This window comes from Mauremys mutica, chromosome 9 (assembly GCF_020497125.1).
Source record: "Mauremys mutica isolate MM-2020 ecotype Southern chromosome 9, ASM2049712v1, whole genome shotgun sequence".
Classification (NCBI taxonomy): domain Eukaryota; kingdom Metazoa; phylum Chordata; order Testudines; family Geoemydidae; genus Mauremys; species Mauremys mutica.
Window position 1 is genome coordinate 72,784,568 of NC_059080.1, and position 24,653 is coordinate 72,809,220.

Below are 24,653 nucleotides of genomic sequence, written 5' to 3' on the forward strand. Positions count from 1 at the left end.
CTCCACTTTATTGCCCCAAAGCATCCACATGCTGGTCAGTAAAGGGAACTTCTGAAAACTCCATAGGATCCTCAAGAGTTTTGGACTAGGATAAGACAGCCTCCCCCACCCCCCGCAAGCAGAATAGACCAACTCCCTACTCCCACTATATCCCCATCCAGTGCTCTGTCAGGCTGATCACTAGCAGTGCCCTCTGAAAGGATGGCAAGAGATATCTTGCTTCCTTAAACCCTATCCACCTCTGCTCTTTATTCACCTCCAGTCTGTATTTGTAAAGCCCTTTCCTTTCTCTTTCCATCTTGATCCTCTAGGTTTGTGCCATCCAGGTGAAAAATACTGGCAAGATGTATGCCTGCAAGAAACTGGATAAGAAGAGGCTGAAGAAGAAAGGTGGGGAGAAGATGGCTCTGCTGGAGAAGCAGATCCTAGAGAAAGTTAACTGTCCTTTCATAGTCACCCTGGCATATGCCTATGAGAGCAAGAGCCATCTGTGTCTTGTTATGAGCCTCATGAATGGAGGGGATCTTAAATACCATATCTACAATGTGGGAGAGAGGGGCTTGGAAATGAACAGGATCATCTTTTATTCAGCTCAGATCACCTGTGGGATTCTGCATCTCCACTCCATCAGAATCCTGTACAGGGACATGAAGCCAGAAAATGTTCTCCTAGATGATAATGGCAACTGCAGATTGTCTGATTTGGGCTTGGCAGTGCAAGTCAAAGAGGGGAAAACCATCACCCAGAGGGTGAGTGCGTGTTCATGATGCAGGGAAGGGAGGAAGGGGAGCCATTCTATTTCTAATGTATTATGAGAACAAGCCTTAATTCCTCAGGATTTGTTCTTCACTAAAGATCTTATGTGGTCATTTCATTCTAAGTGACAGGTGGTAAGAGGATTTGGTTAATTAACTCTTTGGTGCTATGTGCAGTTAACACAACTTGTCTCCTAACAGAAATAAAAGAACCAAACTGATCTGGTTTTTTTTTTTAAATTGGGATATGCACTTAACTCAAACTAGCCATTTGAGAGGCACTATACTTTTCATGGGCTACGTTGCCTCATCAAGGGTCTAACCAGGAGTGAATCATAAGTATAATCAGAGACAATCAAAGGTGTGATTCCTCCCCCCAATCACCAACCATTATTTCAGAGGAATGGCATTTATCCCATTTCTTGTCTGTTTGGGGATTTTTGTTTGTTTGTTTATTTAATAGTATTATTGATGGTTCATTGCGCTAAGTATGCATGGTGCTGCACAATAAGTGAACTGTGTCAAACACACAAGTTCCTGCCCCATAGAGTTTGCAGTCTAAAGATCTGTGAAAGCTAGGTGAGAGTTTAAATAAAAGTGTGTATATCTGTAAGAGAAGGGTAATGGTTGGCTATTTTTTCTGCTTCAATTAGAATGTGCAGCACATTAAGCACTACCTATGGCAGTGGTTCCCAAATTGGGGTTCGTGAAATGTTACGGGGGGTTCTCAGGGAAAAATTCCCTAAGGGTGGACAGAGTTGTCCCTAGGAACCCTGGGCAGCATGGGGCCAGCAGCCCGGAGTGCCTGGACTTCCAAGAGCTAAGCAGATCAAAGCAAGCATATCTATCCCACTGAGGAGATTTAAACTTCAAGACTTCTTATAAGTAATGGAAAGGGAGGTGGATATTTTTTGCTGTTTTTTAAATTAAATAGGCAGCTAGTACTGTTTTTAAAATGATTATGAAGAACAAGTTTAAGCTTTGTTGTAACGTGCCATGTTTGCCTGGACTGCTCAAGATCTGAATGCTTGTGTAGGAGGAACTCTTTGAGTTGGCTTCTTAAATACCTTCATGCTGTGTCACATCTGATACTCCTTGATGAAACATAGGAGCCTTGTCTTATAACAGGCTTATTCAAAGTCATACAAGCTACAAAAGTGAGATCTTGGAAGAGTGGTGCCGTTTTCATAATGTAATAAAAATATTGTAATGATAAATAATAATTAATAATAAATAGTGTGTAATAAGCATGTCATAAAAAGAAATTTAATATTTCCAAGATCACTGCTTTTGTAACTTATACTCAGGTAAAGGAGAAAATCCCTTGAAATATTTTTTTTTAGGAGGGGGTTCATGAGACTTGACATTTTAGTGAAAGGGGTTCACATGTTGTTAAAGTTTGGGAACCACTGACCTATGGTGATTACAAATTGATCCAGGTTTAAAGTGATAATGTCATGGTGGTTCACAAGAAAGGTGTACTGTATAATGTAGCACATTTGTCTCCTGCTGGCCAGAACACATAGACATTTATAATGAGTGAATGAATGTTCCATATATATTATATTTTTGACAAAAGGGCAGTTATGAAGTTACTTCTAGAGATGCTACATCTGGAGCCTATAATTGTTTGCATTGTACTTACATGGTACTTGGGGGATTTAAAATTTCCACATCAAACTCCCAGTGAGTTGAATGTTGATACGCATAGTCTCAGTCAAGGGGAAATGGCCCTTTATCATTCTTCCTCCCCCCAATCTTGAAATAAACACATTTTTAATGTTTTGCTGTGTACAGATGAGATGAAATTTTTATTTTGAAGACCGACTTCCTTTTTCTGGTAATTAATATTTTTAATTGTCCATTGTTGAGTTTTCAGCCCAAGAAAAAAATACAAATCTGTTTTGTAGATAGAGGAAATCAAACATAATTAACATAAGAACATAAGGATGGCCATAGTGGGTCAGACCAAAGGTCCATCTAGCCCAGTATCCTCTCTACCGACAGTGACCAATGCCAAGTGCCCCAGAGGGAATGAACCCAACAGGCAATGATCAAGTGATCTCTCTCCTGCCATCCATCTCCACCCTCTGACAAACAGAGGCTATGGACACCCTTCCTTACCCATCCTGGCTAATATCCATTAACGGACTTAACCTCCATGAATTTATCCAGTTCTCTTTTAAACACTGTTATAGCCCTAGCATTCACAACCTCCTCAGGCAAGGAGTCCACAAGTTGACTGTCTGCTGTGTGAAGAACTTTCTTTTATTTGTTTTAAATCTGCTGCCCATTAATTTCATTTGGTGGCCCCTAGTTCTTATATTATGGGAACAAGTAAATAACTTTTCCTTGTTTACTTTCTCTGCATCACTCATGATTTTATATACCTCTATCATATCCCCCCTTAGTCTCCTCTTTTCCAAACTGAAAAGTCCTAGCCTCTTTAATCTCTCCTCGTATGGGACCCTCTCCAAACCCCTAATCATTTTAGTTGCCCTTCTCTGAACCTTTTCTAATGCTCGTATATCTTTTTTGAGATGAGGAGACCATATCTGCATGCAGTATTCAAGATGTGGGCATACCATGGATTTATATAAGGGCAATAAGATACTCTCGGTCTTATTTTCTATCCCCTTTTTAATGATTCCTAACATCCTGTTTGCTTTTTTGACCACCTCTGCACACTGCGTGGACATCTTCAGAGAACTATCCACGATGACTCCAAGATCTTTTTCCTTATTCGTTGTAGCTAAATTAACCCCCATCATATTGTATGTATAGTTGCGGTTATTTCTTTCCAATGTGCATTACTTTACATTTATCCACATTAAATTTCATTTGCCATTTTGTTGCCCAATCACTTAGTTTTGTGAGATCTTTTTGAAGTTCTTCACAATCTGCTTTGGTCTTAACTATCTTGAGCAGTTTAGTATCATCTGCAAACTTTCCCACCTCACTTTTTACCCCTTTCTTCAAATCATTTATGAATAAGTCCTAGGACTGACCCTTGGGGGACACCACTTGTTACCCCTTTCCATTCTGAGAATTTACCATTTATTCCTACCTTTGTTCCCTGTCTTTTAACCAGTTCTCAATCCATGAAAGGACCTTCCCTCTTATCCCATGACAACTTAATTTACGTAAAAGCCTTTGGTGAGGGACCTTGTCAAAGGCTTTCTGGAAATCTAAGTACACTATGTCCACTGGATCCCCCTTGTCCACATGTTTGTTGACCCCTTCAAAGAACTGTAATAGATTAGGAAGACACGATTTCCCTTTACAGAAACCATGTTGACTTTTGCCCAACAATTTATGTTCTTCTATGTGTCTGACAATTTTATTCTTTACTATTGTTTCAACTAATTTGCCCGGTACTGACGTTAGTCTTACTGGTCTGTAATTGCTGGGATCACCTCTAGAGCCCTTTTAAAATATTGGCGTTACATTAGCTATCTCCAGTCATTGGGTACAGAAGCTGATTTAAAGGACAGGTTACAAACCATAATTAATACTTCCGCAAATTCACATTTGAGTTCTTTCAGGACTCTTGGGTGAATGCCATCTGGTCCCGGTGACTTGTTACTGTTAAGTTTATCATTTAATTCCAAAATCTCCTCTAGTTACACCTCAGTCTGTGACAATTCCTCAGATTTGTCACCTACAAAAGCCGGCTCAGGTTTGAGAATCTCCCTAACATCCTCAGCCGTGAAGACTGAAGCAAAGAATCCATTTAGTTTCTCCGCAATGACTTTATCATCTTTAAGCGCTCCTTTTGTATCTCAGTCGTCCAGGGGCCCCACTAGTTGTTTAGCAGGCTTCCTGCTTCTGATGTAGTTAAAAAACATTTTGTTATTACCTTTTGAGTTTTTGGCTAGCTGTTCTTCAAACTCCTCCTTGGCTTTTCTTATTACATTTTTACACTTAATAAGGCAGTGTTTATGTTCCTTTTTATTTACCTCACTAGGATTTGACTTCCACTTTTTAAAAGATGCCTTTTTATCTCTCACTGCTTCTTTTACATGGTTGTTAAGCCACCGTGGCTCTTTTGTAATTCTTTTACTGTGTTTTTTAATTTGGAGTATACATTTAAGTTGGGCCTCTGTTATGGTATCTTTGAAAAGTGTAAGTGCAGCTTACAGGGATTTCACTCTAGTCACTGTACCTTTTAATTTCTGTTTAACTAACCCCCTCATTTTTGCATAATTCCCCTTTCTGAAATTAAATGCCACAGTGTTGGGCTGTTGAGGTGTTCTTCCCACCACAGGGATGTTAAATGTTGTTATATTATGATCACTATTTCCAAGCGGTCCTGTTATAGTTACCTCTAGGACCAGCTCCTGCGCTCCACTCAGGACTAAATTGAGAGTTGCCTCTCCCCTTGTGGGTTCCCATACCAGCTGCTCCAAGAAGCAGTCATTTAAAGTATCGAGAAATTTTGTCTCTGCATTTCATCCTGAGGTGACATGTTCCCAGTCAATACGGGGATAATTGAAATCCCCCACTATTATTGAGTTCTTAATTTTGATAGCCTTTCTAATTTCCCTTAGCATTTCATCGTCACTATCACTGTGCTGGTCAGGTGGTCAATAATAATTAGTTTTGTTAGAATGTTAAATATGTATCATGAAGGTATTATTTCAGTGATGGTTAAGACAGATTTTATTTTTAAATGAGAATGTTGCTGACTATCTGTTCTTCTGAAGACCAGGCACTTCACATTATTTTTTGTTGTTAGCATTGTTTTCCTGAATGGTATGGATGTGGTTTTTTGTTTTGGGTCTCCCCCCTCCCCCCGCATAAGATAATGTTATTAAATTGTGCTATAGAGCAATGTTAGGTCTAGTCATGTTTTGTCTATCACAGGCCTGGTCTACACTAGGCGTTTAAATCGGTTTTAGGAGCCTAAAACCGATTTAACGCCACAACCGTCCACACTAGGAGGCACCTTATATCGATTTTAATGGCTCTTTAAATCGGTTTCTGTACTCCTGCCCGACGAGAGGAGTAGCGCTAATATCGGTATTAACATATCGGAATAGGGTTAGTGTGGCCGCAATCGACGGTATTGGCCTCCGGGAGCTATCCCACAGTGCACCACTGACCGCTCTGAACAGCATTCTCAACTCGGATGCACTGGCCAGGTAGACAGGAAAAGCCCCGCGAACTTTTGAAATTCATTTCCTGCTTCGACAGCGTGGAGAGCTCATCATCACAGGTGACCACGCACAGCTCATCAGCACAGTTAACAATGCAGTCTCCTGAGAATCGAAAAAGAGCCCCAGCATGGACCGCTCGGGAGGTAATGGATTGATCGCTATATGGGGAGAGGATTCAGTGCTAACAGAACTGCGTTCCAAAAGACGAAATGAAAAAGTATTTGAAAGAATTTCTAAGTCTATGACGGATAAAGGCCACAGCAGGGACTCCGTGCAGTGCAGAGTGAAAGTTAAGGAGCTCAGACAAGCCTACCAGAAAACCAAAGAAGCAAACGGAAGGTCCGGGGCAGGTCGAAAAACATGCCGCTTCTATGATGACCTGCAAGCAATTTTAGGGGGCTGCGCCACAAGTACCCCACCCCTGACCGTGGATTCCGAGGTGGGGGTTGTAATCTCTGCCATGTCAGACGGGGAAGATGAAGAGGAAGAAGAAGAGGAAGACCTCGCAGAGAGCACACAGCACTCCGTGACCCCCAGCAGCCAGGAGCTTTTTATCACCCTGACGGAATTACCCTGCTCCCAGCCCTCACAAGCAACTATTCCAGAGAATGACGCCATGGAAGGGAGCTCTGGTGAGTGTACCTTTGCAAATAGCAAACAGTGTTTTTTAAGCAAGCCTTTTTTAATGATTGATTTGCCCTGAGGACTTGGGACGCATTCGCAGACAGTATAGTTACTTAGAAAAGTTTGTTAACATGTCCGGGGATTGAGAGGAAATCCTCCAGGGACATCTCGATGAAGCGCTCCTGTAGGTACTCCAGAAGCCTTTGCAGAAGGTTTCTGGGCAAGGCATCCTTGTTCCGCCCACCATGGTAGGACACTTTACCATGCCATGCATGTAGCAAGTAATCAGGTATCATTGCGTGGCAAAGCATAGCGGCGTATGGTCCCGGTGACTGCTGGCATTCAAGAAGCATGCACTCTTTATCTTGTTCTGTTATCCTCAGCAAAGTGATATCGTTCAGGATAACCTGGTTAGAAATCAGGAATTTAAGTAAGGGGGGGGTGGCCATTTTTCTACTGGGTTCGTGGACTGCAGCAGCTTAAAAAAAACACTTTCCTGCACGTAGCGAAGCGGGGGGAGGGGAGGAGTGAAATGCCGATGATCTTTTCTGTTTGGTCACCGGCGAGGCGATCTTCCCCAAGCTACCGGACAAGCAGTGGGTGGTGGGGAGGGGGAAGGTTGTTGATTAGCAGGGAGCTAGCGTGGTATTAGCCATGCGTTGGGGGGGGAGGGGTAAATCACTGAGACAGTGGCTTACCATGGCCGCATGCAAGCTGAATCCTGATGCCTGGACCTGTGTCTGAGATCTGTAACCCAAGAGTTGCAAGCAGGCACTATTAAGATGAAAAATGCGACCTTGTAGGGAAATCACATGTGCTATGTAAGGTGAATAGTGCTTTTCACTGTGAAAGAGTATAACCATTGTTCTGTAAAATGTATCTTTCTAAATATTTATCTCCCTCATGCAGCTGCAAATATTTCAAGCGTCCCTCCTCCATCCCAAAGGCTAGCACAGATAAGGCGGAGGAAAAAGAAGACGCGAGATGAGATGTTCTCGGATATTATGGAAGTTACACGCAATGAAAGAGCTCATCTGAATGAGTGGAAGGACGTGGTTTCAAATTACAGGAAAGAGGCCAGTGAACGTGAGGACAGGAGGGATGAACGTGAGGACAGGAGGGACAACCGAGATGAGAGGTGGCGGCAGGAAGACCGGCAGGAAAATCAGCGGTGGCGGCAGGAAGATCAGCGGTGGCGGGATGCAACTCTGGGGCTGCTGCGTGATCAAACTGACATGCTCCGGCGTCTTGTGGAGCTTCAGGAACGGCAGCAGGATCACAGAGTGCCGCTGCAGCCCCTGTATAACCACCCTCCCCCCTCACCATGTTCCTTAGCCTCCTCACCCAGACGTGTAAGAACGCGTGGGGGGAGGCTCCGTGCACCCGCCCACTCCACCCCCGTGGACAGCCCAACCAGAAGGATGTCGTTACTCTGAATTTTATTTTTTTAATGGCCTTCTCCATCCCTCCTTTCCTCCTCCCAAAGCACACCCTTACTTCTCTCCCTCTTTTTATAATGAATCAATAAAGAATTCATGCTTTTTAAATGAGAGTGACTTTATTTGCATAAGTAAGCTGTACTCGAAGGGGGAGGGGGAGTTGCTTACAGGGACTGAGTCAATCAAGGGGGTTGGGTGTTCATCAACAAACACAGCAGTCACACTGTACCCTGGCCATTGATGAAGCTCGTTTTCAAAGCTTCTCTGATGCGCACCGCTTCCTGGTGTGCTCTTCTAATCTCCCTGGTGTCTGGCTGCGCGTAATCAGCGGCCAGGTGATTTGCCTCAGCCTCCCACCCCGCCATAAAGGTCTCCCCCTTACTCTCACAGAGATTGTGGAGAATACAGCAAGCAGCAATAACATAGGGGACATTGGTTTGGCTGAGGTCTGAGCGAGTCAGTAATGTCCGCCAGCGCGCCTTTAAACGGCCAAATGCACATTCCACCACCATTCTGCACTTGCTCAGCCTGTAATTGAACAGATCCTGACCACTGTCCAGGCTGCCTGTGTATGGCTTCATGAGCCATGGCATCAAGGGGTAGGCTGGGTCCCCCAGGATAACGACAGGCATTTCAACATCCCCAACTGTTATTTTCTGGTCTGGGAAGTAAGTCCCTTGCTGCAGCCGTTTAAACAGAGTAGTGCTTCTGAATACGCGAGCGTCATGAACCCTCCCTGGCCATCCCGCGTGGATGTTTGTGAAACGTCCCTTGTGATCCACCAGTGCTTGCAGCACCATTGAAAAGTACCCCTTCCGGTTTACGTACTGGGTGCCCTGGTGCTGCGGTGCCAAGATAGGGATATGGGTTCCATCTATCGCCCCCCCACAGTTAGGGAATCCCATTGCAGCAAAGCCATCCACTATGGCCTGCACGTTTCCCAGAGTCACAACCTTTCGTAGCAGCAGCTTAGTGATTGCTTTGGCTACTTGCATCACAGCAGCCCCCACAGTAGATTTTCCAACTCCAAATTGATTCCCGACTGACCGGTAGCTGTCTGGCGTTGCAAGCTTCCACAGGGCTATCGCCACTCGCTTCTCTACTGTGAGGGCTGCTCTCATCTTGGTATTATGGCGTTTCAGGGCAGGGGCAAGCAAGTCACAAAGTTCCATGAAAGTGCCCTTACGCATGCGAAAGTTTCGCAGCCACTGGGAATCGTCCCACACCTGCAACACAATGCGGTCCCACCAGTCAGTGCTTGTTTCCCGGGCCCAAAATCGGCGTTCAATGGATAGAATCTGCCCCATTACCATCAGGATCTCCAAAGCGCCGGGGCCCGCGGTTTGAGATAATTCTGTGTCCACGTCCTCATCACTGTCATCGCCGCGCTGCCGTATCCGCCTCTTACTCGCCTCGGTTCGAAGGTCCTGGTTCAGCATATACTGCACGAGAGTGCGCGAGGTGTTTAAAACATCCACGATTGCGGTATGGAGCTGAGCAGGGTCCATGCTTGCTGTGCTATGGCGTCTGCACGGTTCACCAAGCAAAAAAGGCGCGAAACGGTTGTCTGCCGCTGTCAGGGAGGGAGGGAGGGGTGAGGCTGTACCCAGAACCAACCGCGAAAATGATTTTTGCCCCATCAGGCACTGGGATCTCAACCCGGAAATGCCAAGGGGCGGGGGAGGCTGTGGGAACTATGGGATAGCTACGGGATAGCTACCCACAGTGCAACGCTCCAGAAATCGACGCTAGCCTCGGACCATGGACGCACACCACCGATTTAATGTGTTTAGTGTGGCCGCGCGCACTCGATTTTATACAATCTGTTTTGCAAAACCGGTTTATGTAAATTCGGAATAATCCCGTAGTGTAGACGTACCCACAGTAGCAAAAACATGCAAAACCCTGGTTCCCAATGGTCGGGAGTTGTTATTAAAGCAACTGAGAGTAGAGAGGGACAATATATATTATATAATATACGCTTGTTTTGCTTTCAGTCTCTTTAATATCTATGTTTAAAGAGATTGTTGTGTGGAAAAGTAGCTTATATTTATCTATATAGTTTTTATTATAGGTGACTGGCAGCAACTCCAGTAGTTGAGGTTGTCTAAAACTTTCCATTTTTGCATGTTATATATGAGTGTATATTTGTGATGGTCTAATTTGATCCATAAACTGTATTTTACTATGAAAACAAAACATGCATAGGAGCTTTATTTTAGTCGTCACATTGCATTTGATAGTGGCCAGAAAAATCTGTTTGTCCCTGGATTAAAACATACTGGTTTATTTAAGAAAAAGTTGAGGAAAGTCATTTTAAATTATAGGTTATAATTAGGGCTATCAATCGCATTTAACTCAAAAAAATTAATCGTGATTAATCGCAGTTTTAATCGCACAGTTAAACAATAGAATACCAATTGAAATTTATTAAATATTTTGGATGTTTTTCTACATTTTCATATATATTGTATTCTGTATTGTAATTGAAATCAGTGTATATTTTTTATTACAAATATTTGCACTGTCAAAATGATAAAAGTAATAGTATTTTTCAGTTCACCTCATACAAGCACTTTGTTGTGAAAGTGCAACTTACAAATGTAGATTTTTTTTGTTACATAGCTGCATTCAAAACCAAACCTATGTAAAACTTCAGGAGCTTACAAGTCCACTCAGTCCTACTTCTTGTTCAGCCAATCGCTAAAACAAACAAGTTTGTTTACATTTACAAGAGATAATGCTGCCCTCTTATTTACAATGTCCCTGAAAGCCTTATTTCTTCACTTTGTCAGTAAATGAAAATAAATCAATACGAACACAACCCCTTTTTTTCCCTAACAGGATTGCGCATAAAATGAGCCCTGTCCTTAAAGTTTACAATGTTTTGCCTAAAGCTGTATCATTCATAATCAACCTCCCTTTATATATACATATATATATAGAGAGAGAGATACCTATCTCATAGAATTAGAAGGGACCCTGAAGGGTCATTGAGTCCAGCCCCCTGCCTTCACTAGCAGGACCAAGTACTGATTTTACCCCAGATTGCTAAGTGGCCCCCTCAAGGATTGAACTCACAACCCTGGATTTAGCAGGCCAATGCTCAAATGACTGAGCTACCCCCCCATATTAAATTCCAACAAGTTCCCTATTTTTCACTACTGTATCTGGCATCTATAATATCTAATGTTTGATATAATTTTTTTAATTCATTCACTCAATCACTGGGAAAAGGGAAAGTATTTCTAGCTGCACCAATAATACACTCCTATGAAAGGCTGCAGTATTTCTGAGTTTCCTCAGAATATTGAAGAAAACTAGCCATTAGACCTTGAGTTTTCTTTTCTCAGAACTCTTCTTTCTTTTGTAAAATATCCTTAATGTCTGGGGAATTCTTAAATAGTAATAACTCATAACTTTGGAGCCTTAGTTACTACAGTGTATACTATATATGTGGTGATAAAAGACTCCCCTAAACTTAACTTCGCAACCCATTTCAGAAGACATGGGACCTATCAATTTTTTATTGCCAGAACTATTTGGAAGTTCTGCATAACTCCCTCACAGTTTCATGAGTCATGAATAATATATTCATCCCAAACTCAAGGCAATAAAAACTTCATAGCATCTCATATATAAATAGACTCCCACCCACACATCAACATCAACATGTTAAGTCAGTGGTTCCAAACTTGTTCTGCCGCTTGTGCAGGGAGAGCCCCTGGCGGGCCGGGCTGGTTTGTTTACCGGCCGCATCTGCAGGTTCGGCCGATCATGGCTCCCAGTGGCCGCGGTTCGCTGCTGCAGGCCAATGTGAGCTGCTGGAAGTGGCACAGGCTGAGATGCGGCAGGTAAACAAACCAGCCCGACCCACCAGGAGCTTTCCCTGCACAAGCTGTGGAACAAGTTTGAGAACCACTGTATTAGGTTATTCGCATGAAAGTAGTGGCATTCTACTTAAGGAAGCACTTCCATCGTAAGTCCCTGTTTTAGGCACTTGCGACTCTTCAGTGAAATTACCCTATAATTGCTCATGTACTTTTTCCAACCCAAAGGTGATTTTTTTTGTATGTATGGAATGGTTTGTTGAAGCTCATTTGGTCATTTTTGTATGATCAGTGAATTAAGTAATCCTTCATGCCAGGATATATAAGGAGTTACATTACCCACACGTCCTTAGTTTCCTCCATTTCCTCTGGCTCTCCTTGCTAGCTTGTCATTCATATTTTCTTGCCTCTACTTAAAGACAGTTGTAAATAATGAAAATAGCTAATATTAGTTTTAACGGTTAGATAGTTTAGATAACTTTAGTCCTATGAAGGAAATACTCTGTTTTTTCTGAGATGCTTGGTGGTTCCTGGATTCAGATCCTTATGATTAGGATGGTAGAATCCATAAAAATGACCAGGTTTGAAGAATGCCCATTTTAGAAATAGAGAAGTAAAGAGTGATTTAAAATAGCATATAGTACATAAGTACTGCATTAAATTTCCTTATTGAAACAAGCATGCACTGAAGCTGGTCTTCAGGATATATCTATGCCTATTGCCTAGGCATTCTTTTATCTAGAAGTGCATACATGTGAGCTTACTCAGGTTGAATATATGGTGTGTAAAGCAGGGTTGTGTTACATTTATTTTAAAATTACCGCCCTTTTATTTCTAGTGTCCTCTTTATCTCATATAATAGGAATGGGCAACAAGGAGGAACTGACTGGTTTTCTTTATGCTCTTGTGAAGGGACATGCCCTCACTCTAGCTTTGAGGAGACCAACAAACTCTTCTGGGCCTGTTCAGTCCTAATGAGGCACACCTGCAAGGCTAGATCACCCTGGAGCGGGAGGCAGTTAAAAAGGGTAAGCCTGTCACAGGAAGGGTTGGTGAACAGGAAGAAGGCTGTTCCACCTCAGATTGCTGGCAACAGAGACAGGTCAGCTGAGAAGGTCAGTCACAGGCCGCACCTTTCCCGAAGTTGCCCTGACTGGCAGCAATGTATATACCCCAAGTGGAGGGGCAGGAGGTAGGCCCCAGTAAGAGGCAACAGACTAATAGACCAAACTCATAGAGCTGAATCCCAAAAGACTGTCTCAGAGACAGGCCACCTTTGCCTTTATTTGTTTTCACCCAGATTCTTCTCTGGGATTCAAAAAAGAACTAGATAAGTTCATGGAGGCTAGTCCATCAATGGCTATTAGTCAGGATGGTCAGAGATGCAACCCCATGCTCTGGTGTCTCTAGCCTCTGATTGCCAGAAGCTGGGATGACAGGGGATGGATCATTTGATGATTGCCTGTTCTGTTCATTCCTTCTGAAGCACTTGTCATTGGCCACTGCTGGAAGACAGGATACTAGACTAGATGGACCATTCGTCTGACCTAGTATGACCATTCTTATGCTCCCTTTCCTGTGTGTTTGACTCCTAGAACCCCTCATATGCTATGAAATATGGGAGGAAAGAGTGTGAATGATGGATAGTAATGCCTGGGGGATCAAGGGAGCCTCTGGCACCCATAGCCCTTCATAATTATAAAGCAGTCAAGATCTTAATGAAGACACCTCTAAATCAACATCTTTGCAGGCTAAATATTAGTCCTTTTCGACACAGTGAATTTGCCCCAGTTACAGCTATCACTCGCTAGCTACCAGTGTAGCTGCACTCCTGCAAATCTCTAGGCTTTATCTGTACTGGGAAAAATGCATTGTGTTAGATAATAGGTTCGTCTTTTCACAAAGACAGTGTTAAACACAATTTTGCTCTACATGTGAACAAGAAGAGTCATGATTAAAAACATGCTTCATTGGAAACAACATAGTTTTATAATGATGCTCACTCAATAATACAGTAACACATTGTTAAATTGAAAGATCTCTGACTATATTCCTGTATAATGTCTCTTTAAACTATATCTAACTGTTGTAATGATTGTTTTGTTTCTGATATTTATATATGGCAAAGATTTATAAGCTTGTTAAAACTTATTAAATAAATAATTTAAAAAAACATAACTGTTTATAATTAACTTTACCATAGACTTTTGCATATGAGGCAAACTCCATCTTCTTGATGGAACACTGTGGGAGCATCTTCACAAAGCAGTCCTTACATAACTTTCCTTTCCTTGTCTTCCTCCTACTGAACTGGATGAGCTGGGCTAGAGTTTCCACAGCAGTTGTAACTCGGCCACGTTGCACATATGTACTTCTTATATTGTTGCATATGGAGCCCAGTCTTGCTGGTCTTATTTATATGTGTAATAATGCTAAATTCATTGGTGTAAGAAAGGTGAGCAGGATTTTGCTTGTGGTGTTAACGTCAGTTCCTTAAGATATGCAGTGTGCCCAATCTTAGGGGGCCAGATCATGTTCCATTGAAGTCAGTGGAATTTTGCCATTGATTTCAGTGGGAGCAGGCTTGGGCCATACTGAGTGTGGTTGTTGTGGTAAGTCAGGTATTTTACAAGTTAACATTAATGTAGCTTTTAGTGCAGGTAACAGTATGTGCACAATGTAGGACGCCCCACCTTTACCCTACAATGGGCTCAAGGCATAACCTGGTTAATTTAGGCACCCCATCCTTTCCCATCCTGGGCTTGGGGCGTAAGGCACCCACCCTGACCTGTCCTTGGCTCAGGATGAACCCTGGTCAATGTAAGTACCCACCGTTACCTGTCCTAGGCTCGGGGAATAGCCTTCTGCGGGTTTGTAGGCCAAGGTCTTTCTGCTGTTAAGAAGCATTTCTTCCCTAATAGCACCAACAGTGACCAAAGAAACAGACAAATCTTAAGATGTGGAAAGAAAATTTTGCAAGATAACACTCTGTACTTGTGCCTTCAGTCAGAAAGGATCCCTACCTACTTGGCAGAATGACCACCTGAGAGCAACAAGAGAGAAAGGAAATGAAGAAAGGGGACCAGGATGGTTGGGGCTAATTGCAGAGCCCACCCTCCTTGCTAAATGGGTAATGGGACAAGACCCACGCTCATGGGAAGGGATGGTTCTGCGAAGAAAGCAGGATCAGGTCCAGACAAGCAGGGACCATGCAGTCTGCAGGCAACAACACATGCAAGCCAGAGAGAGAGAGAGAGAGAGAGAGGTTAAAATGCTACACTGATAACTGTGAGCAATAAAGTTATGCAAACACTTCAAGGGATTCTATTGACATTATAGTAATCATAAAAAGCAAAGACCCTTAAGATGTGTATATAGGCTTCTTAACAGTTTTCCTGTGCTGTGTTTTATATATTTGAAGGACATCATAATATTTGAATAGGAAAAACATGTTTTGCTTAAAATCATATTCAAAATGTCCCTTTGCCCTCCTGTATGTTTGTTTTTTGTAAGATTAGGTTTCTTAGGAAAACAAAAGAAAAGCTATTTAGATGTTCCTGAAACTTGCGGTTTCATTTCAAGACAGCTAAGAACTGGTGGATAGGGGGTCACAATTCTGAAATGAAAAATAACTTAGCCAGTTCTGATACTGCTGATCTTTGTTCATTAGCACACATCAATCCTGTTGGTTAAGATTCTGCAGAAGTTACTCTTCCTTTGTGCTTTTAAAGTGACAGCTCAGCATTTGTTCAGAATTAGCAACAAAGTGATTATTTTATATATTACTACTATTTAATATTTTCAAAACCTGCACTGATTTCATCATAGCTCTCTGATACATTGAGTTTACTCTTTTTCACTAGTGGGATTTTGCTATTTTTAAAAAAAAATGGATCCTGCTAGATGGTATAAAGCACTAGTTCTCAACCTGTTGTTTGCGGACCCCTGGGGGTCTGCAACCTATGTCTAAGGGGTCCACAAAAGGTTGTCGTTACCATAGAACAGTAGTTTTTAACCTGTGATCCATGGACCCCTGGGGGTCTGCAGACTAAGTGTGAGATTTCCAAAGGGGTCCGCACGTGCATTAAAATTTTGTTAGGGTTCCGCAAATGAAAAAAGGTTGAGAACCACTGTTATAAAGCATCTGTTAGTGATAGTATAATAGTGTAATACTTTGTCTCTTTATCCATGAATCTCACAGCACTTTACCAGGACTTGATCCTTAGAGGTATCAACGTCATGCTGAGCAGAGTGGGGGAAGCAAAGGTGAATCTGTCCAGCCTTCTGCCTCCCTCCATTCTGGGCCTGGCTGAAGAGCTCTTTTACTGGCCAAAGATCACCAGCATGCTGAGTACTTTAGCCACCTACTTTCTAATTTCTGACCCACATCCTACACAGTGGAGGAGAGCAGGTGATCACCAGGAGGTTTCTTTAATGTCAAGGGAACCCCGGGGCCCCTTTAGGCCAGCTTTAAGTGCCCCTTGCACGACTGGAGTAGCACAAAGGGACTTCGTTTGGCATTAAAGGCTCGATCCTGCACAGCCCAACCTAACAGTCACTCATAATTGCTAAACAGTAAAAAAAAGAGATAATATTCCTTACCTAGAGCATAGGACTGTTATGAGGATTAATTAGTGAACATTTATGAAGCTGTTGGAAGATGAAAAACACCATATAAATACTATTATTAATTTTAGTCTCTTTGTTGTTTGAAGCACATTAGCTATTATGGAAACCATGAGGCATAAGTATATTGGAGTGATGTCTTCAAGTACCATATAGCCGTTTATATAATAGTTTGAAATTCATATAATTATTTGTGAAATATAGGAACCTGACAGCTTTGTTGATCAATATGGTATGAATGCACAGTATACATTTTGTGTGTATTTACTGCATATTGTCAGAAACATGCATGTGGCAGGGAAAGGGTTATATGGCCTATAATACTTGGCCAATCGTATTTTTCTTTGAAATGTTGATTTGGCTGCCTTTGGCTGAATGAGGTTTACATGATACTTTTGTGAGCAATCCATAAGCTGTGGTACTGTAGATGTAGGCTACTCACAAAATCCAAGTACCCTTGATCACATTGTGAACAGTCCCTTTATTTTCAGAGTAAGATTCCACTCAGTGTGATTAAGGGTATCAAAATCTGGCCAAAAATGACTGAAAAAAAAGTCATCCTCCTCCTCACTCCCAAACACATTAATAATATGTTGTCAAAATGCAAAACTAGGCACAGACTCTACAGCAGGGGTGGCCAACCTGTGGCTCCAGAGCAATATGCGACTCTTCAGAAGTTAATATGCGGCTTGTTGTATAGGCAGCTTGTATAGGGGCTGGAGCTACAGGCAACAACTTTCCAATCTGCCAGGGGGTGTTCACTGCTCAACCCCTTGCTCTGCCACAGGTCCTGCCCCCACTCCACCCCTTCCCACCCCCTCCCTTGAGCCTGCCGTGCCCTCGCTCCTCCTTCCTACACACCTCCTGCATGCCACGAAACAGCTGATCAGGAGGTGCAGGGATGGAGGGGGAGTCTCTGATCAGCAGGGCTGCCAGTGGGTGGGAGGCACTGGGAGCAGGGGGGCGGTAGCGGATGGGGGGCTGCTGACATATTATTGTGGCTCTTTGGCAATGTACATTGGTAAATTCTGGCTCCTTCTCAGGCTCAGGTTGGCCATCCCTGCTCTACAGCCACAGGAGCAGGTGAAGTCTGGGCTTGTACCCATGTATGTGTTGGCTGAATTTGGCTCTTTATTTAGAGTGACTTTAACCTAATTGTATCTCTAGCATGAGTCCTGATGCTAAGTGGTACCAATAAGATGCAAGCACCCTCAAATCCCGCAGATTTTAGTGGCAGTTAAGGGTGCCGAGCACCATAAAAGATGTGGCTGCTAATATTTCCTGCTACGCTACTGAGAGAAGTAAACAGAGAAGGAAAACACCTGCACAGATTGTAATATTTGTTTGATGACTTCTGCTGAATAAGTCGCCCACTCATAGTGCTATTAAAAGCTCTAATACTATTTTTGCATTAATTTCCAGAGGATCTCCTTAAGTATCTGTAGAGTAGACTGAAATTCCTCTCTTACACTAATAATACTTATATGGTATTCAACAACCATTAAGTAATTAATTCTCAAAACACCCCTCTTTAGTAAGGAAGTAATATTATCCCTATGTTATGAATGGAGTTGCTGAGGCAGAGAAGGTAAAGGACTTGCTCAAAGTTCCAAAGGAAGACCATGCCAGAGCTTGGATAAAAACTGCTATTGGAAACAGCTGCTGCTATTTTTAGTAAGCTAGCTTGAGCTGAGCTAGCACAAGTCTGTCTCCCCACTCTGGGAATCATATCGCTCTACTGCATTGTAGACAAACCCTAGGAAGTCCTTGTATTTGCTAAGCAGTAATTGCAGCTGTGCTAAATTCTTTTGGGTTCTGTAAGTCTTTTTATAGGATACAAACAAGGAATGTTTTCACTTGTTACAGAAACCTAATTTTATCTTGGCTTTAAAAATAATCACCCCATTTATTTAAGCAATCAAGTGGATTATTGCTGTAATGTGAATATTTGCCAAAATAACAGGATGATGGGAAGCTGAAGTTCTGTATCACCAATTTAAGTTTTTCTCCATTCCTCCTCACATTCCCTTGCTCTGGGAAAAAATAAAACATTCAAATTACCATTATTAAATAAATGGCAAAGAAAGATCAGCTATTCTCCTCCCCTCTCTGGGGCCCAGGAACTCATATGCAGAAAAAATATCTTGAAATTTAGAGCTATCAACAGCTTCCTGTGGTCTAATGCTACATTCCTCCAACGTCTGGTAAGGTCACTGCTGAAGGAGCAGAAGAACAGCTGGGAAAGAGAACAAAGCAGTCAGTGGCACCCCTTGGAGGAAAGAAGAACTGAGCCCCAGGAAAGAGCTGATAGAGCTAAACTCAGCTTGGTTTTCCCCCCCATTCAACAGTTCTTGTGCCATGGCAAACAAAAGATAGATGTTCTGATTTGCTTTGCTGTTTGGTTTATGATGTTGACTGAATTTGTTTAGTACAGATCTACGGGGAAAGGTAGAGAGAGAGAAATCCCATTTTTTCACCTCTGTTTGCCAGTTCCTGTGCTGATGGAAACTGCAGAGTTATATTGTGTTTCTTCCCCTACCCTATTTGCTAGGAGCCCAGATGCCACAGTGTTTTACCCAGGGCATTACTAGTACTTTACCTTTTTCAGGACAGTATGGTCAGTGTATAAGCATTTACATTTTAAGCCCAGTCCTGCTGAAAGCCCTCACAATGTGCTAAGCTCCTTTGGTTCCAGTGTGACTTGAGAGCATGTGATGACTCCCAGAGTTAAGTCTTGTGTTATGAGAACACATTAAAAAATAAGGGGCCTTTTTAAAAAAACACAAAATAAAATTTCAAAAAGGAGTTTTCTCTCTTCAGCGTGCTCCTTACATCAGTTCAACTATGTCTTGTTGTCAATCCGTTCTCAAAATACATATTGCCCTTAATTGAAATTCCTTGTGTGTCTGGTGGCTGGATTTGCCCTTTTGGTATCAATTCTAGAGCCACATTTTACCCTGGTATTTATGTATGGGGTTTCCATCAATGTGATTCATCTGTCTGACAGCAGAATTTGGTCATTGACTTTGATTTTATATTTCTGGCTGTTCCTCTTTGAATAAAAAAAAGACAGAAATTGCTTTAAAAGTCCCACTTAAAATAATAACATTAAAATTCACTTTAATGCAAGCATTTGAACAAAGTAGAAAAAATAAAGCATCTTACTCACCCTCTACAATTCAGATAAAAGTTTTCCATGACAGAGATGAATGGAAGCACAGAATGGTTGGCATTGGACTCTAGCTGCATGCCAGAAGAACTACAGGCAGAGAAAGAGGCACATGGACTGCCTGGATTTTGCCTCTTCCAAAAGACTGTGGCGACACCATATGCTGTGGGTCCTCCATTATTTTATTTTTTTTATGAACGTGCCTAATGGGACATGCCTTGCTGATGCAGGGGTTGGTCTGGGCTTCCTGACTAGACAATGGCCCATATGCTCTTAGCAGGAATTCTGTGGCACAAAAGAGAGGGCAAGTCTCAGGCAAGACTGGAGCATATTAACAGTGTTTTGGCAATACAGTAATGTGACTCTTTGAGGTTGCATTTACTATACCTGTTTCCAGTCACACACTAGAATTTGTCCTAATATTGATAAATCTTTAGCTACAAAATATTTTTCCAATTAATAAAAATCTCTTTAAATCTGTTTGCAATTTGTACCAAGTGAAAAAAATAAAGTCTGCAAGTCATTATAGAAACAACGACTTCTGAGGAATTTTTAACTTCTGAAAAACAGCAGTAGTAAACGTAAGAGCACAAATAATATCTGTATTGGGAGATATCCTCATTAGTTTAACTGAGTCAAATATTCCACAGTGAACTAGGATCAAAATCTCAATGTTGGAAAATTGAACCGCCTTCAGTAATGTGCACTTACCACCTCCATTCCCTTCTTCCAGCGCATTTTAATTTCCTTGCTTCCCATCCTGTTCTCACTTTTATATTGTTAAGTCAATGTAAGATACCTTCCTGTTTTCTTTGACCTAGACGGGAGCAAGATAAATGGCTTTCTCTGGCTCCTGCTTTGGAGATCAGCGGATATATTCTCAACTTAAATCACTGTCTTTTAGCCACCCAAATCCCATTACAATTACAAAGAGTTGTGCAGTTAAAAACACAGTGTCTCAAGATGAGAATATGCTTCGATATACCTTTGCTATGCTGGGGGAAAGAGTCCTGAGTCATTTTGGCCTCAGTCTTTTGTGCTGCTGCAAGAGGTTTACTGTGCTAGTTATGTCATTTTTTAATTGTCACCTTTTGACATGTACTGATTTGTACATATAAGAGTAAAGACTGTGAAAATTGCTGGTTTCCTCCAATCCAATCCTATCCCAAGAAATATAGCTAAATCTTCACTTGAAAGATGTTTGCTCTGCCAGTTCAGGGCATTGAATTGTTCTGGTCAGTGTGTTTCCTGACAACATCCTGCATCTTCTTATTTCAGCACATCCCTTCCTGTTTTCCTTATTTACTGCTCACTTGTTTACATAGTTGAGTGCTTGTGGTTTTCCAGCCCTTTCTCGTCAATACAAACTTTTTGCACAGACATTTAGCTATATAGGAGAAGACAGAGAAATCTAAATTCCATGTGTCCCTCTGCTTGCCAGTTCCTGTGCTGATTGAAATTGTAGTGAGATTTACTCTGTTTCTTCCTCCCCCGGTTTCTTAGGCATATGGGTCAGTGTCTACATATCAAACAATAGGATTGCCATTTGTAATATATATATTCCACCAGAGAATGGTCAAATCTGAATCCCTTTGAATTTCAGGGGGTGGGAAGCTGGATTTGAACTCTGACATTTTAACTTATTCCTTTATTTTGGATTCTGGGCCAGGTCTAGAACTAGAACCTGGGTTCTTTTCAATTTGGGTTCAAATTCTGCTGAAATTTTGTGAGAAGCGGCTCTCAAGATTTTGGATGCAATGATGGAAACCTCATGAGAATAGCAGATCATGCAAGACTTCCCTCACTTTGAGCTGAATTTTCATAACAGCTCACAGAATTACAGTTCCATTACATTAGAACCTCAGACTCTACCCCTGATTCAACCTTTAATCCAAATCCTGATCTCTCACCTAATCTGACCCCAACCATCACCTGGCTGATCCATCCCTAATTTTCACTGAAACAATGATGCACCTATTGGACCCTGACAGTTCTATGAGTAGGACTGGAGCTCCCCTTGCTTTGCCTGAGCTCTAGGAGCATGAGTGCCACATCAGTCAAAGTCACCTCCTATATTGCATGACTAACACAGTTATGCCATTTATGCGTATCAAATAGGTAAAGGCACCTGGCAACCACCCCTTCAAGCAGCCGTGCTGGGGAAGGGAAAAGAGAGGGGTGAAAGAGAGAAGGTATTGCTTATTGGAGCCGCAGTGACCCACATTGGTGATCAAGGAATGACATTCTGACAGTGCTGTGTCATGTGTGTCTTGATATTGTTCAGCATGTGATGAGGCTGAATTCCAGCACAGCAATGTCTTAACAGAAACACAATGCCAGGATGTAACACTGTGATTATTGTGTTGCTCTCTGTGACTCCATTTGATGATGAAGTGGCTCACCAGTTCTTCAGGGTATCACTCACTAAATCAACTTCACCTCTGGCCTAATCAAACTGAGAATGCTGATTGCCTCCCACTAAAAAACAAGACAAGGAAAAAGTACCTCAGAGGCTATGCATAGTTCTTACCCCTTGTGGGTCTGTAGACATGCAGATAGCCACACCATTTATGCTTTCTGATCACGTAGCTGCCCATCATTCACAGGAACTCCAGTTCTACCCTCACATTAGGGTATTTGTGTAAAAATCAGCCTCTCTGTACTTCTCCCTGGTCCCTCATCTTTCCTCCAGATAGCATGAGTCTGGGTTTCTGGTCCACAGTTACACAATGCCCCCTTTCTGAATGGAGGAGTAGCCATGAATAAGATTTTAACTCTCCCTGGGGCAGAATCAAATTCCAGTGGGAAAATCCAACACAAATAGTGCAGATTGCCTAAGGGGAAATGTCAGACTGAGAGCTCCATCCACCCCATATAACTCTACAAAGCAGAGTAATTTCTGTGGACTTGGTGAGTCAACAAGAGAGACAGTGCCACTTTGGCTCCATTCTTCCTTTCTGTGCTTACTGGCCAGATAGTTGTGCTCTCATCTCCCTGCTGCCTGTCAGCAAAGGGGATGATTTGGCTCCATGTCTCTAAATAAGAATAGTTACTAGCAAGGAAAAAGAAGGGTATTTCATCTACTGCCTACCTTTTGTAAACAATGGCCTGGCTTAGCCATATTGTGGGAGATATATATATATACATACATTGGCAGGAGCTGAGGTTTATAGGGGGTTGAAAAACTGACGAAGAGAGGAAATTGTGCCTAAAGCTGAAGGAGTAATAGTCTTTCTACCGCTCAAACTGAAACTGCCTGTGCATGTGTTTAATTGTACCACTCACAAATTCCTTTGTGTGCCCCAAATGAGCTATGATTTCAGTTATCCTTTCCTGAAGCACCTCTGTTTTGGCTCATTGTGACTCCCTCAGCCAACAGTAGAACTATGCTACTAATAGCAACCATAATCCTGAACAACTGTCAATTGGATTTTGCACCAAGACCATGTCTATACTAAAAAGAAAAAGAAGAAAGATTCCCATCAGTTCAAAAAGGCATAGAAAAAGTTCAAGTGACTTTTGGCACTTTTACCATTCTGCTAGTTAAACCTGCTAGGTAACAGGTATAACTAATACAGGGGTAAAAATGGGTCTGGTTGTGGGAGCCTTATCTATGCTAAGGCTTCCACCCACACTAATGATGGTAATACCTTGGCAGTGTAGACAAAGAGTGATTTCCTCATCTCAAGGAAATCAACTTACCAGAAATCCAGTAGAACTCATTTGGAATCCTACTTTGCCTGCCCTACAGGCTGAGTGATGCAGATCTGGCAATAGGAGGATTGTAGTTATATCCATAGGGCATGGTCAGTTTGTCCTATATCTAGGAGTGTTCTTAGTTCAAAGTTATGTGCTGCAACTAGCTAATGCTGACTACTTAATTCTCCCCAATCTGAATGCAGAATACCACACAATATTCAAGCAAGGCTCACTTGCTGTTGCATTGCTTACAAGGGACCTGGAAGGGGGAACTGGATCTGTTTTCTTTTGTGTTTGGTAATGAATTTTAAAGAAGACCTGAAAGTATTATTTTGTTGTTGCTTTTTGAACCTTAAAATATCAGGAAAATTGAATGTTTTCTTTCCTGTTTTTGCAAGGAAACTACTTAGATGACTCAGAGATGTGGGTTGAGAGCATTCTCTGCTGTTAATTGAAGGGATGGGAATGGCAGAGGTAATGTGTTACTGTTGGTAGTGGGGGGGGGTGTATTTTGAACCCACTCCCCGCAAAAACTATATATATATAATTATATATAATTATTTATATTATATAAATATAATCCCTGGCAGAAATTGAAGGGGAGCACGTGATCCCCTCATGCCCTCCTCCACGCATCGCCTCTGGGTGGTGGTAAATCCTTATTAAGGAAAGGATTTTTCCCAAATAGTTAAGTCAAATACACCTCTACCCCATTATAACGCAACCTGATATAACATGAATTTGGATATAACGTGGTAAAGCAGCGCTCTGGGGGAGGGCTGCGCACTCCGGCAGATCAAAGCAAGTTCGATATAATGCGCTTTCGCTTATAACGCAGTAAGATTTTTTGGCTCCCGAGGACAGCGTTATATCGAGGTAGAGGTGTATATGTTAATAGTTAATCAGTTTTCACTTCTCTGGTTTCTCGTGATGTGCTGTACCTTCTGTTCCTCAGTTCTTCATAGTCTTCCAGAAAAACAAGGTAGATAAGGCCTGAATTTCTAATGTGAAAGAAAAAAATAAAGCAGAAAGAAATATTTTTTTAAAAAACAAAACCTCTCAGGCTTTCTTTATACATCATGCAAAAATGGGACAAATCCATATTTTTCCTTTGCAGATCATATTTTAAAGGTTTCCGTATAGAAAGATATTTAACCAACAGAAATAATTCAATCATGTGCCAAAGCTGTTATATGGATATTACATAGATGCACATCTATAGAATGTCATCTGTAGTTTCTATAAGCACAATTCTGTCATGTTTGCTACTGATACCTTCAGATACATTTTGTGGCTTGATGTAATTAACTGTAGGAGACTAAAATGTACTTACTCCTATGTGTTTCATTATT

General features: G+C 42.0%; 1 protein-coding gene across 1 annotated transcript in view; it reads left to right on the plus strand.

The window, feature by feature from the left end:
- Positions 1-24,653, plus strand: part of GRK7 (G protein-coupled receptor kinase 7) — a 32,785-nt gene that overhangs the window by 981 nt on the left and 7,151 nt on the right. Inside the window, exon 2 of the mRNA XM_045029032.1 lies at positions 312-749. Coding sequence (XP_044884967.1) covers positions 312-749 — 438 coding nt within the window. The remainder of the gene's footprint in view (positions 1-311; positions 750-24,653) is intronic.